Genomic DNA, 23,801 nt, shown 5'->3' with positions numbered 1-23,801 from the left:
GACAAACGTGTGTTTTTGTTATTCTGGGGTGAACTGTCCCTTTAACATTTAAAAAAAAAAATGGATCAACCAGTCATATCCCACAACCACAGTCATTTTTTTCTGTATATCTCTGTTGATTTATACTGTTTTTACTCGACAGTCTCAACATTGTGAAGTAGCTAAGACTCTTGGTAAGAATGAAGTTTTGGTCAGAGCCCGGGCTTCCCGCCCCACGCTCCAGGGGCCTCAGGGACTTGACGGATCTCCACTACACTCCCTAAACTCCCGTTCTCCCCCTCCGCCCCCCCTTTTTACAGTGAACCCAATGTGCTAGATGAGTCCCAGGGCCTTCTGCAGGAGGGTAACCTCTCTAGGTACAGTGGCCCTCTCTCTGTGTGTCTCCCATTGGTGCGTTCTTGCATCTGTCCGCCAGCGGGAGGGGCATCGCCTCGGGACGGCCTACTCTATTGGCCGCCTCGCCGTTGATCACTCATCCACATCCAGTCAAATCGCCTCGGCCCCCGCCACACCTCCCCCTCCCTCACCCCCCACCCCCCCGTCTCTATCTTCGCTCTGTGTGGGTCCAGTGTGCCGTGTCTCTGTCCCCCACCCCCACCCCCCCACCCCCACCCACTTCCTGTTGAGCTCCACACTGACCCCTCATCTTCTCAGCTCATCCGCTGTGCTATCCTAACCGGGCCCCTTCTCCTCCCCCATCCTTAAAAAAAAAAAAAAAGAGGGCCCCCTCAGCCTCGGGCCGGTGAGCTCTGCCTCTGTTTCTCCTCTGTTAGCTGTGGGTCGTTACAGTTGATGTGCCATCAACAAAGTCAGCCTCTCTCCCATTGGTGCCATGGTGTTTCATACTGTTTACGTGTCTATCAGGCTTCTCGCTGATCAAATTGGGCGTCCGACTCTGGATACCAATCTGTAGGGGCAAGGGGGAACTGGGGCGGCAACCATAAAATTAACTAAAAAATACACTTCTTGTTTCTTGTTTTGTTTTTGGAGAACAACATTTGGTTTGCAGTCATCTAAAGGGAGAAATCTTAATTAAAAAACGACAAGTTTCTCTTGTCGGTGTTGCTGCTCCAGCCCCTACTGTCCCCCTGTCGTGTTTTCAGTGTACGAATCATAGCAGCACTGTTCTCTTCTGCACTGTGATTGGGTGTCTCGTAGAAACATACTGTGTGTGTCGTGCAGTGAGTGAGTGAGTCCGTAGAGTAGCGGCGGTCGTATTGTGGTCAAACATGTGGTCAGTATAAGCGGGGCGCAGCTTCTGGTCGCTCCGTGGTGATGTTTATCTATGTGTTTTGTATGTGTGTGTGTTTGTGTGTGTGTGTACACGTGGTTGGTTGGTACCAGGGTCGCCAGCGTGCAGAGTGAACCGGGCCAGCAGAACCTCCTGATCCAGCCACCGTTAGGAAGAAAGCGAGGCCTCAGACAGGTGTGGTGATTGACCTTTTTCTATGATGTTTGTTATTTAAGGTGGAAACATTCTTTGTTGTTAGCATGTTAGCATAGCAGCTAGCATTTACAGATTCAACAATACCTCTGTTATTCCATCATTACCTGGGGATAGTTGCTGACAGCCACCTGAAAAACAAATCCTGGTTGCACAATGACAGACACACTTTCTTTGTTGTGTAAATCAGCGTTTCACTCCAAATGTTTTGCAAATTTAAACCATATCTCAAGGAAATGGCAAAACAATTATGTAATAATTACACCGTAGAAGGTGAAGCAGACGCAACAAGAGGATATAATTAGAGAGCTAGTGGAAAAGAAAATGGTAGAATTTTTTTTGTGTGTGTGTTTCTGTAAAATTGAGTGAAAAACCCCCCAAAAATCTGGACATGTTTTTTTGTCTGGTTTAAAAACAGGTAAAGAATAATTTCTTGGGTTCACACAAATCTTACTTTGGTTAAAATCATGTTGTTTTGTTAACTTTTCCTCTAAAAGTCACTTTAAAAAATGATGAATTCAAACCCTACTGTGACGTCCCTGCAGCTGCGTCGCCCCCTGCTGTCCATCCCAAAGACCGAACCCCGTGGTCGATCTGGAGCGAGGCTCTCTACGACCCGCCGGAGCATCCAGCCCAAGAGCAAACCACTGGGTAACAGCACACGTGTCTCCGTCTGAGTGTCTGGATGTAGAGAAGTGACGATGAGAACACATTTGTCTGTCTTTTAACATTTTTATTAACACAATGAGAAACAACCAAACTTACCCTGCACTTCAGATCGAGCACACGGCGAGCCAAATCTAGAGCGGTTGATTACCGTCTGATTAAATCTGTGTGTGTGCTGACTTGAACTGACCCGTCCTCCCCGTTCACGACCTCTGTCTTTGTTCCAATGCTGTTCGTTGTTCCACCGGACTGACTCTTCTCACTCTGTTCTGTCTCATGCCTTTTGTTTCGAAATAAAGAAACTTTGTTGGACTGTGAAGGTGAGACACGACCCTTGAACCCTTCCTCTCCACCCTGCAACGGCCCGCCCCCTTTTATATCTGCAACCTCACCCAATAGGGCGCTCTGCATGTCTGTCTTGCATCCCTCTCCCAGTCCCCTGCCTCCCCTCCTTCCCCCCTCCTGTCCTGTCCCCTGCCTCCACTCTCTTTGGTGGTGCTGATGTGTTAGCACGTCGCCGGCGGCCTCGGCTTCTGTTTGTTCACAACGTGCATGTGTGCCCACAGCGCATGGAGACCAAAAGAGGTCAGTGACCTTCACGGAGAATCAGGGGCAGACACCGTCCACGCCCAGCGCCACAGAGCCTCCGGCGGAGGGCAGGAAGGCCAGCCCCGCCCTCTCAAAGTCCCCGACGCTGGAGGTGCCGTCCGCCTCATCGGCCACGGTCACTGCAGACCTGCACGGGCCTGCGAACACACAGGTGGGATGTTAAATACGTCCGAGGTGTCAAATAGAAGGTAGCACAACATTTTGGTGATCAATATTCCAAGTCTGATCTAAATTGTTTTGGTGGTTTTTTTTTTGTTTTTGGACATAGTGGTACACCTCTGTCTCGTGGTCAAAATGAGTATCACAAAAACAAACACTTTGAAAAATTAGCCCTCATGTGGGGCACCAAAAATGGTGCTGCACGTAATGAAAAATCCCAAAAAAACTATTTCTCCTGAAAAACATGCTTTCATGTTAAGGAACTTAACGATATAACTATAGCGATATTATCCTGGCAAAGATGAAAACCAACCATCAGACTTGGAAAATGGATCAGCAGAAAGAGACAGCCTTTGGACAAGAGCTCTTTGCACATTTGTAAAAGACTATATTTCTTAAAACAACATCAAAACTGAAGATTAAGATGCTCAAGAAAACAAACTGCTGTTGTATTTTCCACTGTACCTCCTCCTCTCGCCATGCAGGTAGTTTTGCGATTATTCCTCCCAAAATAATGTTTTTTTGTTGTTGTTTTGATTGTATTTTTGTGTGAACTGGCCCTTTAAGTGTGGGCGATGCGTCTCATGTAACAAGCTGAACCTACAGGATCAAAGTGTGTCGTCACCCAGGTCCCCTCATCCATAACCAGCAAGGAGAAGAGAGAGCAGTGGGGCCTCCGCAGCAGCCTCTCCCCTCCACCCTCCATCTCCCGCCCCTCCACCCCAACACCTCCATCCCGCACCTGCTCCCCGCTGCCCCTCTCCCGTACCTGCTCCCCTCTCCCCTTATCCCGCACCTCCTCTCCTCTCCCACCGCCGCTCCCGGTCCTGGGCACAGCACCTGCACCTGGTCCTCCGCCGCCTCCGCCTCTGCCACCGGCCCCTCTCCTGCCTCCCCCGCCGCCCGGGCCTCCCCGGATCAGGGAGAGCCCCGGGGACGAGGACACGACGGCGCTGCTGCCGCGCAGCGACACCCTGCTGCAGCTCAGCGAGGACGATGGCACGGTGAACCCCCTCCTCACCCCGCTGCTGTCCCCTCCCTCACCCCGCCGGTCACCTCGCCGCCTACCGCTGCCTCTCTCCCCCGTCGACCTGGATCTGGATGAGTCTCATGTGTGAGAGGATTGTATTTTTCTATCTGCAGATACCTGCAGGGTGCGCACGCCTTTCTAAACATTCAAGAACCACAACAGAGAAATTAAATGGATGACTGAAAATCTAAAAGTAGTTTGAAAGGACGGGAATGTATCCCTCTGCCTCCTCGAGCGTCTCACCATCCCACCGACTTGATTTCTAAACTTAAGTGTTCATTCCTAAATGTACAAAAACAATCCGTCCTGTCTCTGTAGGTCTCTGATCGCATCTCAGTGTTGAATATCAACATGAAAATCTGTGTTTATGGCTTCAAACCATGAGGGTTGAATGTAAACTTCAGCAGCAGTTGGTCTGTTTAACCTCAAAGATTTATTTTTCAATCATATTTACGTCACACAAAGGACTATTCTGTGGTGAATTAATTATTAAAGGAAACCAGAAGAAGTTAAAGGGTTGATATTTAATTCATACTAGATTTAAATGATGTCTATAAAGCAGAGATCTATTTAAAGAACTTGTATAAACAGTGTATTAATTCTATAAGCTGTTGGAGAAATAAGCGCCTTTATATTAAATGATATACAATAAATTTAAAATACAGTTTATGTATATTAAATGTTCTATGAGTTCATGTGGACCAGGAGCGAGAAATTAGAGATTTTATATTTAAGAAGATAACGTTTGTTCTGTTTGTTGATTAAAACTGTAAAAATGTTCATGGAACAAGTCGAGGAAATTACAAGTAGCCATAGCTTCCAGAAATAAAGGGATATATTGATATTTCATATTTAATATAGTTTGAAGCTAAACTGGGGAAAACAATGGTGATAAAATGTCTAAACTCCTGCTAAAGCTAACAAGCTTAGCAGAGTAGCGGTAACCACGAGAGATGAGCAAGTACGCCATTTTTGGTCAGGAAATGTTTTTAAAGGGGCATTCTGCTAGTCACCAAAGCTAATGCTGAAGCTAAGCTGACAAGAGTTGACATTTAATATTCCTAAAATATATAGCTAAAATGCTAAATGCTAAAATGAAAGTAACATGAAGCTTCTATGTGAATAATTTTTTATACCCAAAAAAGGTACATTATCTTTACCAGATACTCGTTCAACCCCAGAAACCACCATCTTAGCTTTCATCACGTCGTGTTTATTTTAACGCATTAAAGTATAAATAAATCTATTTCACAGACACCTAGCAAACATATATATATAACATTTCTAAAGCTATGGACTGTAAATGATTAAAATATGCTAAGTTGCTGGAGAAACCCTTTAAATTCAGTGGTATTATCTTTGAATGTGTCGTGTCTTTTATGTTATTCAGGTTTTTCAGTGATACTGCACTGGAAACGCAGATTTAACAGCAGACTTGTTTGTTGTACATTTGAATGCAGCTCAGTGTCGATTCTATAGAGTGTATTGTGTCTCTTATCTGTGACCAAAGACTGTATCCTCCATTTTGTGTTCATGTGGTCAAAATATATCAACTCTGACGTAACATTTACTCAAAACTCAGTCAGTCGTGCTGATTGTGTGTTGCTGGTTTTGCTTCCACGTCTTGCGCACAGACTCCCTTTTTTGTTTAAATTATTATTTTATTGTGACTGTGATGAAGCGATGCAGTAGATGGCTGTTACCTCGTTGTTCATTCCATGCCTTAACAGAGAAATACAAACACGTCTGTCGATATCATAAAAGTTTATAGAAGTTTATTGTGAAAAACCTTGTAACCTCTGAAAGATCTGGATATCTTAATATTCTCAAACTATTTATTTTGAGATTAAATACACTGCTATGAAACCCTGCTTTCATTTAAAACTCTGTCACAGTCGATTCATAACTGATCACATTGCTGGTGATGATGATGTTGAATCACGTGATGCGGGATCGATACGTGCCATAAATCCACACCAACGCACTGTGAGTGTGTCGTTATCGGCTGCTTTCCCTGTACTGTGTTTATCATTCTTTCTTTGTGAAACTGTTGTAATCATATGAGAACATAAGAGGTCATGTACTGTTTACTTATGCAGAGGAAATAATATTTAAAAGTGTATTTGTCATTAAAAAAAACATGTTAGCTTATTTAAGACCCCAAATGTTGGACTTGAAGTGTGTTTCTTGTCACGTTAATTAATCATGATCCATAAAACACACACTTGTGTACTTGTGCTGCATATCGAGTACAAAGATGATTTCAGAATCTGATTTCCCTTTAAATGTATCGTGTCTGTGTCAAACTGTGTCTTCTTCGTGCAGAGTTAACAATAATCTACAGTATATCAGAACATTTCTGGAATATCAAAATAAAATGGATATTGTTTACAATGTTTTTCCAAGTGTCCATCCATTTCTTTACCTGTGGAGAGACACGGCAAAGTTCTGGTCCATTAAAGAAAAAAAATAAAAGTGAGATTCCTCTGTCCTGTCACGTTTTAGGTTTTGCTGCTTGAATGTGCCACAAGCAGCTTCAGCGTCTAACACATTTTTATTCAACACTCGATAACACCTATGAATTTATATTACCTGTATAAAGGCACAGAATTGTTTGTGATCAAATAGGCTTGGGGTTTTCTTTTGAGTGAAAGACACCTGTTTCTAAAAGGTGGAAACCCATTAGAAACAGCCCAGCAAATAGCTCAACGCGTAAGAAAACGGAGTGGAAGTTCTGAGATTGTGAGTTCAAGCCTCAGAGGAACCAATGATTTAGCTAAGCTGTCCTTTCAAAAAGGCCTTAAAACTATATAGTCTTAGGGTTACTTCTCATTACTTAATCTTTGATGATGCTCGCCTGTTTCTAAAAAGTGGAAACCTTTTAGAAACAGTTGATTTAAGACTTTGTCACATCCTCACACTTCAGTAACAGTTTAGATGCTGATGGCTCATTGTCCCATAATCCCCTGCTTCCATCTGTGAGAGACCTCGGGAGGGGACACGACCCCCTCCCACCCTGGTTTCACCTGCTGAGCTAACAGGACGCAACAACCAGAGAGTCTCTCAGAGGTTTTCACTCCTTCTGAGCAGCAGCTTCATAAAGAGCTTTAGACACTTTTATTGGACACGTCTCTTCTCTGAGCGCTTTCAAGTTTTCATTTATAAGTGTTGGACTTCAGAAGTCACTGAGTGTCATGAGATCAAACTGTGAGCTGTAGAGTGTCCACCTGAGCTGCTGATCAGACAGGTGGACACCTTCAGCACTGACTGTGTGTTTATTGTGTTTGTGTTGTTGATCCTGGAGAAATGTAATCTCATTTTTGTTGTACTACTTTTGTTGGTACAACTAAATGACAATAAAGCTTTAATTGATTGATTGATTAATTGATTGATTGATTGATTGAGGCAAAGTGTCCAGAATGAGGAGCTAGATTATAAGGAGCTAACCCCCCCATCCTCACCAATTCCCCCCACCCCTCCCTCCCCCCCCATCGTCAGCAATTCCCCCCACCCCTCCCTCCCCCCATCCTCACCAATTCCCCCCACCCCTCCCTCCCCCTCCCCCCCATCCTCACCAATTCCCCCCACCCCCCCACCCCTCCCTCCCCCCCACATGACCACCAATCACCCCCCCCCCTCCCTCCCCCCCACCCCTCCCTCCCCCCCACATGACCACCAATCACCCCCCCCCCTCCCTCCCCCCCACATGACCACCAATCACCCCCCCCCCCCCCCCCCCCCCCATGTGGGATGTGCAGCCAATCAAGCCACCTGGAGGCTATAAAGGTGACCTGCTGCCACACAGTCAGTCCTTTGTTCCTCAGTCTGGTGTGCGTACCTGCTCAGGTAAGTTGTGTCATGACTTGGTCTTGGTTGACGTGATGCTAGTTTAGGTTTAGACACATTCTGGGAGATGCTGTTGGATTGTGAATCACACATGTTGCTTTATTTAATGATAATTATGGTTGACTGACACTTACGATGCTGCTAAAGAACACTTTGGTTAAATCAGTATAATTTACTATCATGAACTATGTTTGCAAAGTCACCAGTCTGTTTGTTACCAATTATTTGTTTTCTTTCTTTCATAGGAAACCTAATGAACTGTTTCCAAATCATCGCACTCAAGCTTCAATAAAATAACTGAACAGAATCTGAAATCCTGAACTTTTGATTCAAATATATTTATGGTGGTTAGTTTATCTGCACAGGCAACAGTTTTTGAGGCAGCTGATCCTGTTTTACAAGATTTCTTAGAAAAGAATCTTTCTTCCTGACCTTTTGACCTTACATCAAATAAATTCCTTCATAGGTTAGTTCATTGTCTTTGTATCCTCCTCCGGATGCTTCACTCCATGTCCAAATTATATCCTCATGACTTGTTTTTCACACCAGACATCATGTTTGACTGCATGTGACCTTCATTTCACAAGATGCACCTCACCTGTGGAGTGATTTAACTCCATAACCGCCTGACAAACAATCCAGTCTTAAATGTATTTTTAATGTTTACAAAACAATTTACATGTTAAAGTTTATAAATAAAAGGTCAAGATTAATGTACAGATGGATGGCAGCAGTCCAGGGACAGTTGTAATGTAGAAAAAGATCACAAAAGTTTTGGGAGTCGCTCCTCTTTGTCCACAGAAGCTGAAGATGAAGCGGTAGGCCTTGCCGAGCCGGTGGCGCAGAACATCTCCACGGAGCTGTAGATCAGCGGGGTGATGCAGACGAGCCCTGAGATGATCGTGGAGAAAACCAGGTAGCTGATGTTGTTGCGGGGCAGCGCCAAGAAGCAGACAGGATGATGCTGAGTAGTCGTTAGCTGGCTTGCTGTCACCTGCGAATGAAAAAACAGTCTTAACAAATAAAAAAAAATAAATAAACTGAAGGTTTGCAGTGTCTGATTCTGTCTGCATTTTATTTGTTTCAGGTGTTCAGCAGAAACACAGCCCTGCACGATGAGAAGAGGGGCGGACCCCGGGACCAGGAACTCTAAAACCAGCTGCCGTCCCAGCAGGACTGACGAGGCCTGAAGGACTCGCTGGTGAAAAGGTGGAGGGTGAGAAAACCATCCTGTAATGAGGAACTAACTTTGTTTCATCTGCTAATTCTTGTTGCCCAACAGTGAACTTTAACTTTGTTTCTTCTTCTTCTTCCAGGTGCGTCAGATCCTGAAAGCGAATTCACCGTTTTGTCTTACACCAAATAACTTCCATACCCATTAATATTAACATTTAAACATGCTTGAAAAATGTAGAGTGTCTAGAAGATAACACAGCAGCCTTTTTACAATAAAATGTAGTTCAGCTGTTTGAACCTCATGTCTTCTACGTGAACTATGACAAAGATGACTACTTGTCTGAAAAACGCCTTTGTTATAAAGATTTTAAAATAACTGAGTATGTCAATTATGAATGCATTTCCCAGTATAATAAACTGGGAAATGCATTCATAGTTGACATATTGAAAGTTATTTTAAAATCTGTTACAAAGGCTTTTTTCAGACAAGTAGTCATCTTTGTCATAGTTCACGTAGGAGACATGAGGTTCAAACAGCTGAACTACATTTTATTGCAAAAAGGCTACTGTTTTATCTTAATATTCTACATTTTTCAAGCATGTTTAAATGGTAATTAATTGGTATACAAGTTATTTGGTGCTTGTAATGTTAAACCTTTTTGTGACTTTTCATTAAAGTTTGTTTTCCAATGTGAAATGTGTTTAAGTCCATGAGTTTTTACAAACAATAAACTTCATTTAACTACATGTGCTTTGTCAGCTGTGACCTTTATTTCACTTCCCCTTGTCAAACTATTAAATGCTACAATATTTTTCCATGAAATGCATAAAAGGAGCCAATAAAACTGCAAAGTTAGGCTCAAACTGAATCAAACGTTTTTATTTCATGAAAGTAAGACAGGTACTAGCACTAGATGCTAAATCAAAGCTATGAACAAGCATTTATTCATCTGCATTTCACGTCAGACACTTTCTAGGTTACAAAATTAGCAAACTGCAGAGGTCAATTCGGGCTCTCCGAAACTGTTTGTTGCAGACCGATGAGTCTTGAACAGCAAAAAGAACGGACCTCATCTGGTCGTGTGAAGCGACGCGGTGCTGAAGTCGCTGCCGGCTGTGCCCGTCGCTCTCGGACCCGCTCGAGAAGCCATAGAGGGAATCTGAAAGAAAAACACGACAAGTTTAACACAAATGTTACATGTTCGATCATAAAGCAGCAATAAGTTCAGACAAACAGGTGGTGGATTCAGTTTAAACAGTGAAGGGAATCAACTGTTTTAATCAAATGTACAATCAAATTTATAAAAGGTACCTAAGAAAGTACTTGAGTAAATTAAACCTGGGTTTGTTTCGTCAACATCTGATTAAAAGTTTGACACAAAAGAGTTTAATTTGTACCTGATTAAATGCAGACTTGCTGCACAGCTGCAGCGAGTTACTTTCAATCAACGCTCATTTGCTAGCGTTGCTAAGTTGGCATGGAAAACGCTTGTCAGATATCTTAATTTGAAGCGTTCTTGCCATTTAATTTAACATTATGCGAGTCCAAATGTGCAGTAAACGCTTCATTTCACTCCGAGTGCCATCATTCTTCACTGAAACGGTTTGTTCACGGCACTAGCGGAGCTAACAAGCTAAAGGCAGCTAGCTGTTAGTTAGCTACACGGACAGCAGTGTTAGCTCGGTTACTGTCGCTGGAGCGACATGCGAAGTATCCAGACAGCCGGTGAAAACATGTAACAGATGAATGAAGCACTTACTTTAGTTATCTGCTGCTCACACGAAGCGTCCGACCGTCAGCATGTCGGTGGACAAACAGAGAGAGCTGCGAGCTGACTGGGGCCATACGAGACAGACCGGAAGTGTGACGTCTCACCCTCTGATTGGGCAAACGGCCTCCACTCGATTCAAAGAAGCTTTATTGACAAAATAAGCATTGACACACAAGCAGCGTGTTGTTAAAATGCAAATGCAGCAGAGCAGGTTGTTTTCACACAAAACTTTTTAATCTCAGGAAACTGCAGGTTTGACTTTTTATTCATTTATTTTGGTCTTTATGTTGCTTTATTAATAGATGTACAGAAGATTTGACATGAAACAGGGTGAGATGGATTTACACACCGTAAACCTCCCTCGGTCTGGAGTCGAACCCGGATCCTGCAGAGAGGATAAAGCCTCTGCACATGATACACCTGCTCTACCAACTGAGCTAACAGATCTCTCGTCCTTCCTGTATGACTATGATTGGGTCACTTTGGGTCACTTATCACCAAAACAGGTTATTTCGGTTCTTACAACACATCAAAATATTTATGACAAACTGTGATGTTGTTTGATTGGATAATGTTCACTGCATGCAGACAAATACAGTTGGAAGCAAAGTGTGACAATAATGAAAATCAAGTCAAGGCAGATGTGTCTATCTAACCATTTAGTGCTGTGCACCATTGTCCAAAGTAGAGTAAAGGAAACACAAACTTGCACACCTGATGTCCAGGTAGCTCAGTGTGTTGGAGGACTGTCGCGTAGGCCTGAGATTGGGAGTTCAATCCTTGAGTCAGTCTGAGTTTTGAAGACACATCAGACACAAAAAGTCAAAAGCAGGATGTTCAGGTTTCTGATGAGCAGGTCTGGAGGTTGTGGGTTTGAATCCTGACTCTTTATAAAGTTGCTGCTCAGAAGAAAAAGTGCAAAGCGCCGAGAGACTCTTCGCTCTCATCGTCCTGTTGGCTCAGCAGGGTGATGCTAGGCTCACAAGTTTTGAGGTCGTGGGTTCAATTCTTCATTGAGTTTTTGAGTGTTGAGGTTCAGAAGAGTGAAATGTGAAAGAAACAACAAGAATCTGTCAGATCCAGTAGCTCAGGCTGATAGAAACCTGGTCAGCAGGTCTGAGGATGCAGGTTTAATTGTTACTCGGTGAAGTCTGGAGGTTGTGGGTTCAAACCCTGGGTAGTTCAGGTAATTTTTAAACCTGATGTCCAAAACAAAGAGTGAAATCCTGTCAGAATGAGACCTTGATCCCCAGCTCCTTAGCTCAGTAAGATAAAGTGCTGCTGGGACAACAGAAAGTTGTGAGTTCAAACCTTGACTGAGTTCTGAAGGTGTCCACCTGTCAGATCAGCAGCTCAGGTGGACACTCTACAGCTCAGAGTTTAATCTTATGACACTCAGTGACTTTTGAAGTCCAACACTTAAAAGCGCTCAGAGAACAGATGTGTTAAATAAAAGTGCTGGACTCTTTATGAAGTTACAGCTCAGAAGAAGGAGTGAAAACCTCTGACAGACTCTTTGGTTGTTGCATCCTGTTAATTCAGCAGGTGAAACCAAGTTTCGAGTGTTGATTGATTTTTTGAGTGTTGAAGTTCAAAAGACTGAAATCGAAAAAGAAACAAAGCCTGTCAGTCAGATTCAGTAGCTCAGGCTGATAGAGGCCCAGTTAGTAGTTCTGAGGTTGCCGGTTCAATTCCTGGGTGGTTCAGATGATTTTTAAACCTGATGTTCATTAGAATAAAAAAGGGTCAAATTTATTCAGGCCCACGTGTGGTGGTAGAAATACCCACAATCCTTTGCTGCAAGACATAAAGAGCTGCCACAGGGTTAAAGTAGTCAGTACAGCAGCACAACTTCAGCAAACCTGTTTCATCAACACGCATGAATGTATTGATTTGTTATTGGATCAGCACGAGATCAGATGAGATGAGATGATTGAAAAAAACACAAGATCACAGCAGAGACAGCAGAGGACAAACATGAACACCAACATATTACAAGTCACATCAGCAGCCAGGAGGCGGAGAGGGAGAGACAACCCCCAGACTCCCTTATGAAATCTCAACATTTAGTGAGTTTTTGAGTCAGGAGACACTTTATAAACTCCGTGAAGCCTGTTTGTGACTGATTCTTCATTATTTGGGCCTTCTTGTAAATTCGGCATGTGTTCGGCTGGTTGTGGGTCGTGCTGCAGCGCCCTCAGTCTACCAGGAAGATTCCCAGTCAGTCACACGCCTCTCTGGGTGTTTCTTCCTTAAAGTTTAGTTTCACTTTCTCTCACAGGTGTGTTGCAAATAGTTTTCTCCGTCTGAACCTCCAGCTGAAGGTAATGTAATGAATCTGACATGTTCGACTCGCTAACACAAGCTCTACTTTTCATTGTTACACCGGAAACAGCGCAAAATGTGAATCTCGGTTGTTTATTTCTCCAAACAAACGAGTTTAAACTCGGAGCTTCCGGACACACATCCGCCATTTTCACGCTGTCTGAGGCACTAAACGCAACTGCAGAGCAGCTGTTGGTGTCGGTGAATAATCTGTGGTTGTATTTACAGTCCAGGACTGATGAGGAGGCAGTAAGAGGACATCCAGGAGTCTGAAGGTTTATATACTTAATACAAATAGAACTTCATGACTGAGCAGCAGTCAGCAGGAACACGTCGGCTCTCAGTGTTAGTACTTAAAGTAGGTCCGTTACGTTGCTCGAGTATTTCTGCTCCTGATTACTTCTCAGAGGAAGATTCTAATTTTTACTTTGCAGATAAATGTTTTAAATAAACATCAGATGACCAGATTGACTCTTTTAGATTAAAAGATATCAGAGAAACGTGTGTGTTGACTCCGCCACAGCGTCATGACGTCATCTAGTGGACTGATCCAAGTCCAGCAGCTGATGTTCTGACAGGAGACGTGACGTCAGTGAGAGACGTCATAGCCTCTACAGACAAAACCCACCTGAACACACCTGAGACTTTCATATTTTATAATAATACAACAGGTTATTAGAACAATTTCGGCCTCTTGGTTTAATCAACTTGTCAGTATTTGTTTTTAATCAGTTATTTAACACTCCAAGCTGCACAGAGAGTCTCCACAGTCATGAACAGAAGGACAGTGACTGTTTTTATACCCTTTAAAGTCCTAATGTTTATGTAGAAATGACATAAATAAGATTAATTTACTATGCGACAAAAGTCTTTTATTTTGAAATAAACCTCACACTGATGACATCACTTTCCTTCCTGCAGATCTGTGAAGACAGGTCCTGGATCAGTCACTTTTCTGTCAGAAGACATTTTCACATTTGTCTCCAGATTTCACATCACTGCTGTGAGCGACTTTGTTAGTAGAGAACAATAAGAAACAGAATACAAACTGATTTAATGACCTGATTTAGTTTTGGTTTGATGTCATTTAGTGAAATATGTATTAATAGAGTCAGTGAGTTGTGGAATAATGTGCTGTGAGTTTAAATGTTAGAAGAGGAAGTCGACTTTCAGACATTTTGTCCTTCAAGAGTGTTTCTGAGCCAAAGGCTGATTTCAGTTGATGTGCAGATGAATGATTTGTGTTTCCTCTCCAGATGAAAGTGTGTGTGAGATGAGCAGCATGAATCAGTGTGAGGACAGAGAGGAGGGAGGCCCTCCCTCTAAAACCACTGGACCTGGACCTGGACCAGGACCTGGACCTGGACCTCAACCTGGATCTGGACCTGAGCCCAGCTGTGTGTCCTTCAAGAGTGACCGGTCAATCGGTCGTTTCATTGATTTTAAAGGACAACCAGCTCCTGCTGTAAAGAGGTGAGCTGTTAATAACATTAATATGTGACTGATTCATGTTTTAACAGTAGAGAAAGATGTTTTTTGAAACCTGATGTTTATTTTCAGCTTCGTTCTTCTTCACTTAAATTTATCTTCTCACTTTAGAAAGCTGCCCAATAGAACCAGTCTTCAACTCTTCATTTCACTTTATTGAATTAGTTTGGTCCAATATTCTCTGAAGGTTTATTCCTGATGTTTTCCACTATTTTATGGACAGAAGCTTCTGTGTCTGAAGACTAGAAAGTGAATGAACATCGCTGGTGGTCTTCTTCTCTGTCCAACAGGAGACCAGCCTCTACTGGACCTGGACCTGAGCCCAGCTGTGTGTCCTTCAGGAGTGACCGGTCAATCGGTCGTTTCATTGATTTTAAAGGACAACCAGATCCTGCTGTACAGAGGTGAGCTGTTAATAACATTAATATGTGACTGATTCATGTTTTATGTTATTTATTCAGAGAAATTTGTTTAAACTTGTTGTTTTTTTCATCATTGTTTTTCTTTAGTACATTTATATTCTCACATGTGAAACCAGTCTTCATCTCTTCAGTCCAGTTTAACATTTGTCTGATGATTTAACCTCATCTTTTTTTGAGATAGTGTTTGTTTGTGAAACGTGCAGTAAAACAGTTTGTAGTTGTTATTCTCACTTTGATTCAGTTGATCTGAGCTCAGTCTCAGTCTTTGACAGTATGTGTTAGCAGCCGACTCCTCCTGTCTTTTCTCAAAGTGCCCTCAGCTGTTAAATCAGCTGCTGTAGTTGATCTGAAGTTCACAGACTTTCCATTCAAACACCTGTTTGCAGCGAGCGTCCATGTTTCTCTGATTAGATCCACTGGGACGCTTCAGATTGTGTAGTTTCTGTGTGTTTCTTACACATCCTGGGCTCTAAAACAATAGTGAGTAGGAGAAGACAGGATGGGACAGACACAATGTGACTGATTCTTCATGATTCCTCCACAGAGTCGACCAGGAGAGCTCAGAGGTTCCCAGAGGTCCGTCTGTCCAGCAGCATCAGACACACCTGGACTCCATATTTATGGTCTGTACATGAACAACAACTACTTTTACATCCAGTCTGTTCACAATAATCTCCATGCTGCACTTTACAGACCAGTGGTGAATCTGTCCAACATGGATCTGATGTTAAATGTTGTCATTCACATAATATTCTGTTTCAGCTGCTGGAGGAGAACATTGTGACTTTTGTGAAGAACGAGCTGAAGAAGGTCCACAAGGTTCTGAGTTCAGATTACCCAGAATGCTTAGAGAGTCAGAGGGAGGATGAGGAGGTGTTGGACGGTGAGGATGAAGAGCAGAGGAGGAGCAGCAGAGAGGCATTTCTGAAGATCACACTTCACTTCCTGAGGAGAATGAAGCAGGAGGAGCTGGCTGACCGTCTGCAGAGCAGTAAGAGGATTTCACTAAAGATTTAACATGATGGATCAATGACACAGTTTGTAATGTCTCAACAGATGGAGGAAAAACATGAAAAATATGTTTATATGTGCTAGTTAAAGGCAAGGAAATTGTCTTATGAATTGTCTAATTAACTCTTTTGTGTGTTCATTTAGAACATGTTGCTGCAGTTTGTCGGCGTAAACTCAAATCTAACCTTCAGAAGAAGTTCCAGTGTGTGTTTGAGGGGATCGCTAAAGCAGGAAACCCAACCCTTCTGAATCAGATCTACACAGAGCTCTACATCACAGAGGGAGGGACTGCAGAGGTCAATGATGAACATGAGGTCAGACAGATTGAAACAGCATCCAGGAAACCAGACAGACCAGAAACAACAATCAGACAGGAAGACATCTTTCAAGCCTCACCTGGAAGAGACGAACCAATCAGAAGAGTGATGACAAAGGGAGTGGCTGGCATCGGGAAAACAGTCTTAACACAGAAGTTCACTCTGGACTGGGCTGAAGACAAAGCCAACCAGGACATACAGTTCACATTTCCATTCACTTTCAGAGAGCTGAATGTGCTGAAAGAGAAAAAGTTCAGCTTGGTGGAACTTGTTCATCACTTCTTCACTGAAACCAAAGAAATCTGCAGCTTTGAAGAGTTCCAGGTTGTTTTCATCTTTGACGGTCTGGATGAGTGTCGACTTCCTCTGGACTTCCACAACACTGAGATCCTGACTGATGTTAGAGAGTCCACCTCAGTGGATGTGCTGCTGACAAACCTCATCAGGGGGAAACTGCTTCCCTCTGCTCACCTCTGGATAACCACACGACCTGCAGCAGCCAATCAGATCCCTCCTGGGTGTGTTGACATGGTGACAGAGGTCAGAGGGTTCACTGACCCACAGAAGGAGAAGTACTTCAGGAAGAGATTCAGAGACAAGAAACAAGCCAGCAGAATCATCTCCCACATCAAGACATCACGAAGCCTCCACATCATGTGCCACATCCCAGTCTTCTGCTGGATCACTGCTACAGTTCTGGAGGATGTGCTGAAGACCAGAGAGGGAGGAGAGCTGCCCAAGACCCTGACTGAGATGTACATCCACTTCCTGGTGGTTCAGACCAAAGTGAAGAAGGTCAAGTATGATGGAGGAGCTGAGACAGATCCACACTGGACTCCAGAGAGCAGGAAGATGATCGAGTCTCTGGGAAAACTGGCTTTTGATCAGCTGCAGAAAGGAAACCTGATCTTCTATGAATCAGACCTGACAGAGTGTGGCATCGATATCAGAGCAGCCTCAGTGTACTCAGGAGTGTTCACACAGATCTTTAAAGAGGAGAGAGGACTGTACCAGGACAAGGTGTTCTGCTTCATCCATCTGAGTGTTCAGGAGTTTCTGGCTGCTCTTCATGTCCATCTGACGTTCATCGACTCTAGAGTCAATCTACTGTCAGATGAAGAGCAGTCAACATCCCGGTGGTCTAAAGTGTTCGGAGGAAAATCAACATGTTTCTACCACAGTGCTGTGAAGAAGGCATTACAGAGTCCAAATGGACACCTGGACTTGTTCCTCCGCTTCCTCCTGGGTCTTTCACTGCAGACCAATCAGTCTCTCCTCCGAGGTCTGCAGACACAGACAGGAAGTAGCTCACAGACCAATCAGAAAACAGTCCAGTACATCAAGGAGAAGATCAGTGAGAATCTGTCTCCAGAGAGAAGCATCAATCTGTTCCACTGTCTGAATGAACTGAACGATGGTTCTCTAGTGGAGGAGATCCAACAGTACCTGAGATCAGGACGTCTCTCCACAGATAAACTGTCTCCTGCTCAGTGGTCAGCTCTGGTCTTCATCTTACTGTCATCAGAAGAAGATCTGGACGTGTTTGACCTGAAGAAATACTCTGCTTCAGAGGAGGCTCTTCTGAGGCTGCTGCCAGTGGTCAAAGCCTCCAACAAAGCTCTGTAAGTGTGGAGAAGTTTCTTCACAATTCAGTAAATGTGCTGTTATTGACCCAAGTAGAAATAATTGTCTTGTTCTGCTCATTATTCTTTATCCAGACTGAGTGACTGTAACCTCTCAGAGAGAAGCTGTGAAGCTCTGTCCTCAGCTCTCAGCTCCCAGTCCTCTAGTCTGAGAGAGCTGGACCTGAGTAACAACAACCTGCAGGATTCAGGACTGAAACATCTGTCTGTTGGACTGGAGAGTCCACAATGTAGACTTGAATCTCTCAGGTCAGATAGTTCATAGTTTGTCTCAACTTATCTTTGTATTTCTTTAAAGTTTGAATTCAGTTCTCTCTCAAGTCATAACTCTTATGTTTTGAAACCCTGCTGCTTATCATTGTTTATCCAGATTTAGTCTTGTTGATTTTTCATATCTCCTACATATAAGAGTAGAACAGAAAGCAAGTTCATATGTGGCACAGTGTTATTATGAAAAATGTAAATGTCTATTTTTACTGTTCATGCTCCAGGCTGAGTGACTGTAACCTCTCAGAGAGAAGCTGTGAAGCTCTGTCCTCAGTTCTCAGCTCCCAGTCCTCTAGTCTGAGAGAGCTGGACCTGAGTAACAACAACCTGCAGGATTCAGGAGTGAAGCTACTTTCTGCTGAACTGAAGAGTCCACACTGTGTCCTTGAAACTCTCAGGTCAGGATTCATTATTTTATTTCATTATTTTACGTAACTTAACAATTGGAGCAGGTCTTGATCATACACCTGATATAATTCCAACATGTCCCCTATGAGCAAGCACTCAACACAGTGTTGAGAAAATACTACATTTTAACAGACAGAAACCTCGAGCAGAACCAGACTAAGTGTTTGGCTGCCATCTGTCTCAACTGGTTTGGTTGAGAGTTAGAGAGACAGAGAGATCATTCACACTGCCTCTTCAAGTCAGGAACCTTGTGTCAATATTCCACCTTACTGTTGGTGTGAAAGTTACAAAGGTGGAATTGGGGGACGGTTTCATTCCACCTCTGAAAACGATATTATAAACGTTAAACCCTTGAACACAGATGTGCACTGAATTATCAGGATTGTTTCGTTGTTTTGTGTGTCTGCAGGCTGTCAGGCTGTCTGATCACAGAGGAAGGCTGTACTTCTCTGGTCTCAGCTCTGGACTCCAACCCCTCCCATCTGAGAGAGCTGGACCTGAGCTACAATCATCCAGGAGACTCGGGAATGAAGCAGCTGTCTGCTCGACTGGAGGATCCAGGCTGGAGACTGGACACTCTCAGGTATGAAGAGTCCTGCTGCAGCCACAGACAGTCAGTAGCTCCATTCACACTGCTGCACCAATTCTCCGTCTCCGCCTCTGTTAGAATTTTGTCGGAGGCGATGAGTGGTGAGATTTCGCTCCGGTGCTGATCGGCGCGTGTTGGTCCTTCACTCAAGTAAATAAAGAGGAATGTCCCACAAAGCAACTTTACAGGACCAAACAAAATTAACGTAGTAACTGTCTTTTGCAGCTTATATGAGGAAAAAATACTGCAGTTATATGTGGAGAAGCATCTGTCCTCCCGTCTGTTGTCTCATCCGTCCTCCCGACTCTAAATCACATTTCTGTGTGAAACACAGCGTCTGTCACCAACAAAAAACTTTAACTCACCAAGTGTTTGTGCTGAAAAATAAATCCCCATGACGGTGACATGCCCTCCAGACCAAGACTTCAGTGAACTTTACCTCCATCCCCCCGAGTGACAGAATCAGACGCCATCGAGTTTACTGATGGTAATTATCTAATTATGTAATTTAGAGCGAAAAATGTAACATTGTCACTTTCCAGGATGTTTGGTGGGTCAGGATCTCAATCACAACAGCATCCATGTGATTATAAACTATCTGTGGGTTTAGACTGACAGAAGGACACTGGGGAAACACCTTGAAAACACACAGACATCATGATCATGACATGTACCGTCACGCCTCTGTAGGAGCCACAGCGTCGGCTTTCTGTGTGAGTCTTTAAAGTGGAGCTGCGAATCTGTGATAAAAAACAGGAAATGGCAAGATTCAGTACAATTCAGTGAACGTGTGGATATAAGGTGTTTGAATGTGCGACACAGCATATTATAATCCAAAATGCACTTTACTTGATTATCGCTCCACCTTGTGGTGGAAACTGAGGACGACAATACATTATGACATTTTTCGGCAGGTGTGACATATTTTCCAAGTTTGGTGAGTTTTGGGGTAGTCAGTCAGCTGAGAGTTGTTCATGTTATATGTGATGACACTTATTATTTAGTGTTGTGTTGTTATTGTCAGCTTTGGTTAGAGTTATATCTATGTTGTGTTTTTGATCTACTGTACTAGTCTTTGTACTACAATATTCTTCTTTTCTTGCTTTGGTGACATGTTTGTGTCACATCGTGCCAATAAAGACATTTTGAATTTGGATTTGAATTTAAAAAATAAAATAAGAAGATAAATACACATTGTGAATGCAGCCTGAGCCGTGCACTGAGAATAAAAAGAACATGTAATAGATATTTTAACAGAACAGATGTGCTCAAGTTTCTGTTGTGAAGAAATAAAGACTTCACTTAAGACGATCTCTTACTACAACATGACATATTCTAAAAACTCCTCTCATGTACTCCAGTGTCTCTGACCGTACTTCAGCTAATTACCCACAAGGGGGCGACACTGATCCATCACAGACCTGAGAGCACAGACAGAAGTTGTTTCTGTCTGAAATGTTGGTTTTTAAATTGAAACCTGTAATGTAGCCGGGCCCTAATCTTGTGTTTGCGGGAACAACAGGTTTACTAATGGACGAAGTTGATCAGGTCCAAAAGTTCATCCTGTCCAAACTTTAGTTGTCGCAGCCCTAAAATATCATGATATTGAATTCAAATTGAACACTGCACTTCTTTGAGTCCTCAGCAACAAACCTGCCAAGTATAAAGTAGATTGGATGAACGGTTCTGGAGACATGTGAACCACAGACAGACAGAAAGAAAGACAGATTCCTGGCTTCATAGTCAGATGTTCTTCTGGTCACATCTGGACACTTCATGTTCACCACAGCAGATTTCAGATTAAAAGACATTTTCTGTCACCGTTTCTTCTTTAATGGCATCAAAAATGACATGAAGTTCTCCTCACAGTAACTATTACTGCTGTAATATACATCAGATATAAATCCAGCACCAAACTATAGTCACATGAACATGTCAACACATGAAACTGTTTCTATCTAACAGCTTCAGTGACACTTGTGAGGTTCTGGAGGGAAACAGTCTGGGAGTCTCTGTCACTTGGTTTTGTGTCAGAGATCGGGAACCAACGTCCAATGTTTTCTGATTGATTTATTACATATAAATTGTATTTGTTTCTTTGCACAGTAAAACAAAGAAACAGAAACACAGCAAGAACAAAAAGCAGACTGTGCAGCTGAGATTCAGAAAAGCCCTCCAAGCTTCAAACAGGAATCGGACCTCAAAAGTTCTGACGTCCAAATCCAAAAGTCCTATAATACAGAAACATGAGCACAAGTTGACATTGGATCAAACAGCAAGCGTCAGGTCGCCCACAGGAATCAGCAGCAACATCCAATAAAATAAAGATGAAGTGATAAATCCAACAAGAGGTTTGTGTGTTCTCAGATGTTGTCGTCCTCTTTCACACACACCAACATCCTGTGGCTCACTCTCAGTGTGTGAGGAGAGTGGCAGAGGTGAAGAGGTTCAGGGAGAACAGGGAGAAGCAGCCTGATGGACAGATTGTGTTTCTGTGTATGAGAGTCATGTCATGTCCATGTTTGCATGCTGAAAGAGGATGTGCTGCTCTGACCCCCCTCCTCCTTTCAGGGTGGAGCCTGCTGGAGTCCGATGGTTGACACCAGGTCTGAGGAAGTGTGAGTGTCTTTTTACTTTCATTCATCAAAACACTGTGACATCACTCATTCACATGTGGGATGTCATCATCACACTGATGACACATTAATAAATGCAGCTGTCTTGTGTCTTTTTCTCTCCATCAGATTCCTGTGAGCTCACAGTCGACACAAACACAGTCAGCAGAAGAATCAAACTGTCTGACAACAACAGGAAGATGACACGTGTGGAGGAGGTTCAGTCATATCCTGATCATCCAGAGAGGTTTGAGACCTGGTGGCCTCAGTTGCTGTGTAGAACTGGTCTGACTGGTCGCTGTTACTGGGAGGTCGAGTGGAGAGGAAGTGTTTCTATATCAGTGAGTTCCAGAAGAATCAGAAGGAGAGGAGACAGTTCAGAGTGTTTGTTTGGATACAATGATCAGTCCTGGAGTCTGGAGTGCTCTGATGATGGTCGTTACTCTGTCTGGCACAATAACATACCAACATTCCTCTCCTCCTCCTCCTCCTCCTCCTCTGGTAGAGTAGCAGTGTATGTGAACTGTCCTGCTGGCACTCTGTCCTTCTACAGAGTCTCCTCTGACTCACTGATCCACCTCCACACCTGCAACACCACATTCACTGAACCTCTTTATCCTGGATTTGGGTTCTGGTCCAGTTCTGGTTCCTCAGTGTGTCTGTGTGGTGTTTAGTGTGCAGAGTCTCCTCCTGTCACAGAAACATTGTCAGTGCTGAACAGTTGAGTCTGTACAGGATCACAGTCACATCAATCTTTCAGCTTCTTGGAATAAATTCATCATCAACTTTGTACAAACTGATTGAAAAGATTCTTCATTTACATTTTAAACTTCTTCCATTAAATTGTGTAAATTGCGTTGACTTGTACTTTCTGTCATGTGTTGTTTTGAATTCTGGCTCTTGTTCCAATAAAATCCACAACACAACATTAGTGAAATGTAAGAAACAGAAAACACTGACTCGTCTGCAGCCTTAATTGTAAAGAATCATTGTGAACAAAGTTGTAAATGGACAGTAAAATCTGATCAAATGTACTCGACACTCCACCTGAAACTTGTTTCATGTGTTTCTAATGATGAAACTAAAAGTTTGATGGTGTTGGTTAACACATGTAATTATGTCCGTAGTGACAGAGTCATAAACTGCACAACATCTCTTCATTTCTGTCTGATTATTATATGAGAAGAAAACACATTTGAATGACAATCATTGTGTTTCTCTCAGTGTTTTGTGGCTGTTGAAGTCCGGCTGTATTTTCAGGACATTTGTTGGATTTGAATCTGGTCCGTCAAACTAAACAGCTGTGAGAAAAGTCTTTCTCTGTCTGAGCCGGTTGGAAGATGTTTGGAAGTCTGAGAGCCGGATGAAATACTGAAACACTTTCAGAGATCACAAACTAAACTGTCCTGATGAAGTTTTTAAAGCGCTGAAAAGATTTGAGCTCATGTTTGATGCTTCTGAACGTTGATGTTCAGAGCAAAGAGTCCAAAACTTGTACCAAATCTTTCTTTTTTGTTTAAATGTGACTTTGTTTGTGAAACGATCAGCTGACGAGTTTATAATCAGACTGAAAGATGTCGCACAGCATCACTGAAATGTTTCTCCTCTGCTGAAGTAGCTGAATTTAAAAGTCTACTTGTGTCCTCATCATGTTGTCTGTCAGTGTGGAAACTGTAAATAATTCATATTGTTTTCATGCTATATTAAAGGAACCAGAACACATGAAGCGACGTGTAGTGTGTTGATTTGACATGTGGACCTCCAGAACCTCGTCAGATTGTCCCAACGCATTTTAGATGCTTCCTGTGGTCGTTAACAATCATTTACAACAGTTTGACAACGTGTTGCAGAGACAGTGAGGTTTATACTGAACCAGTCTGTAAGAGGATGATGTCATTATTCTACAGACGCCACACTGTGACATCACTGTGACATCAGGACTTACTGCACAGTGAGAAGTTAAAGTCCTCAGTGTTTCTGTTGTAAAATGAATGTGAACGTTTGAACACTCAAA

The 23,801-nt window shown here is 43.0% G+C and overlaps 3 protein-coding genes and 2 long non-coding RNA genes across 8 annotated transcripts in view; 4 read left to right on the top strand and 1 right to left on the bottom strand.

Annotated features, from left to right (window-relative positions):
• LOC119015518 (protein unc-80 homolog) overlaps positions 1 to 6,871 on the top strand; it is a 41,303-nt gene extending 34,432 nt beyond the window's left edge. For all 4 annotated transcript variants that reach the window (XM_037091579.1, XM_037091578.1, XM_037091577.1 and 1 more), the window contains 6 exons: positions 300 to 356; positions 1,345 to 1,426; positions 1,990 to 2,095; positions 2,410 to 2,430; positions 2,677 to 2,870; positions 3,508 to 6,871. In XM_037091579.1, coding sequence (XP_036947474.1) covers positions 300 to 356; positions 1,345 to 1,426; positions 1,990 to 2,095; positions 2,410 to 2,430; positions 2,677 to 2,870; positions 3,508 to 3,996 — 949 coding nt within the window. In that variant the 3' untranslated portion in view covers positions 3,997 to 6,871. The remainder of the gene's footprint in view (positions 1 to 299; positions 357 to 1,344; positions 1,427 to 1,989; positions 2,096 to 2,409; positions 2,431 to 2,676; positions 2,871 to 3,507) is intronic.
• Positions 6,872 to 7,643: 772 nt separating this feature from the next.
• Positions 7,644 to 9,227, top strand: LOC119015406. The gene is made up of 5 exons (XR_005073329.1): positions 7,644 to 7,754; positions 8,000 to 8,220; positions 8,556 to 8,670; positions 8,842 to 8,970; positions 9,071 to 9,227. It is a non-coding gene; the product is annotated as an uncharacterized LOC119015406 (long non-coding RNA).
• On the bottom strand, positions 8,611 to 10,842 carry LOC119015408. The gene is made up of 3 exons (XR_005073332.1): positions 10,691 to 10,842; positions 10,000 to 10,090; positions 8,611 to 8,748 (listed from the first exon to the last, which is right to left on the bottom strand). It is a non-coding gene; the product is annotated as an uncharacterized LOC119015408 (long non-coding RNA).
• A 2,093-nt stretch (positions 10,843 to 12,935) lies between these two features.
• The window catches only part of LOC119015405 (NLR family CARD domain-containing protein 3-like), a 29,403-nt gene continuing 18,537 nt past the window's right edge, over positions 12,936 to 23,801 (top strand). Inside the window, 1 exon segment of the mRNA XM_037091361.1 lies at positions 12,936 to 13,026. The gene's annotated coding sequence lies outside the window, so the exon portion shown is untranslated.
• On the top strand, positions 13,990 to 22,826 carry LOC119015400 (NLR family CARD domain-containing protein 3-like). Its single transcript, XM_037091353.1, has 10 exons — positions 13,990 to 14,500; positions 14,806 to 14,919; positions 15,482 to 15,560; positions 15,700 to 15,928; positions 16,093 to 17,887; positions 17,984 to 18,157; positions 18,400 to 18,573; positions 18,993 to 19,166; positions 21,744 to 21,790; positions 21,917 to 22,826. Exons 1-10 carry the CDS (start codon positions 14,262 to 14,264, stop codon positions 22,459 to 22,461), a joined length of 3,570 nt encoding a protein of 1,189 aa, XP_036947248.1. The 5' UTR covers positions 13,990 to 14,261; the 3' UTR covers positions 22,462 to 22,826.

The sequence above is a fragment of the Acanthopagrus latus genome, chromosome 24 (assembly GCF_904848185.1).
Source record: "Acanthopagrus latus isolate v.2019 chromosome 24, fAcaLat1.1, whole genome shotgun sequence".
Taxonomy (NCBI): domain Eukaryota; kingdom Metazoa; phylum Chordata; class Actinopteri; order Spariformes; family Sparidae; genus Acanthopagrus; species Acanthopagrus latus.
This window is presented reverse-complemented; position numbering and strand designations above follow the sequence as displayed.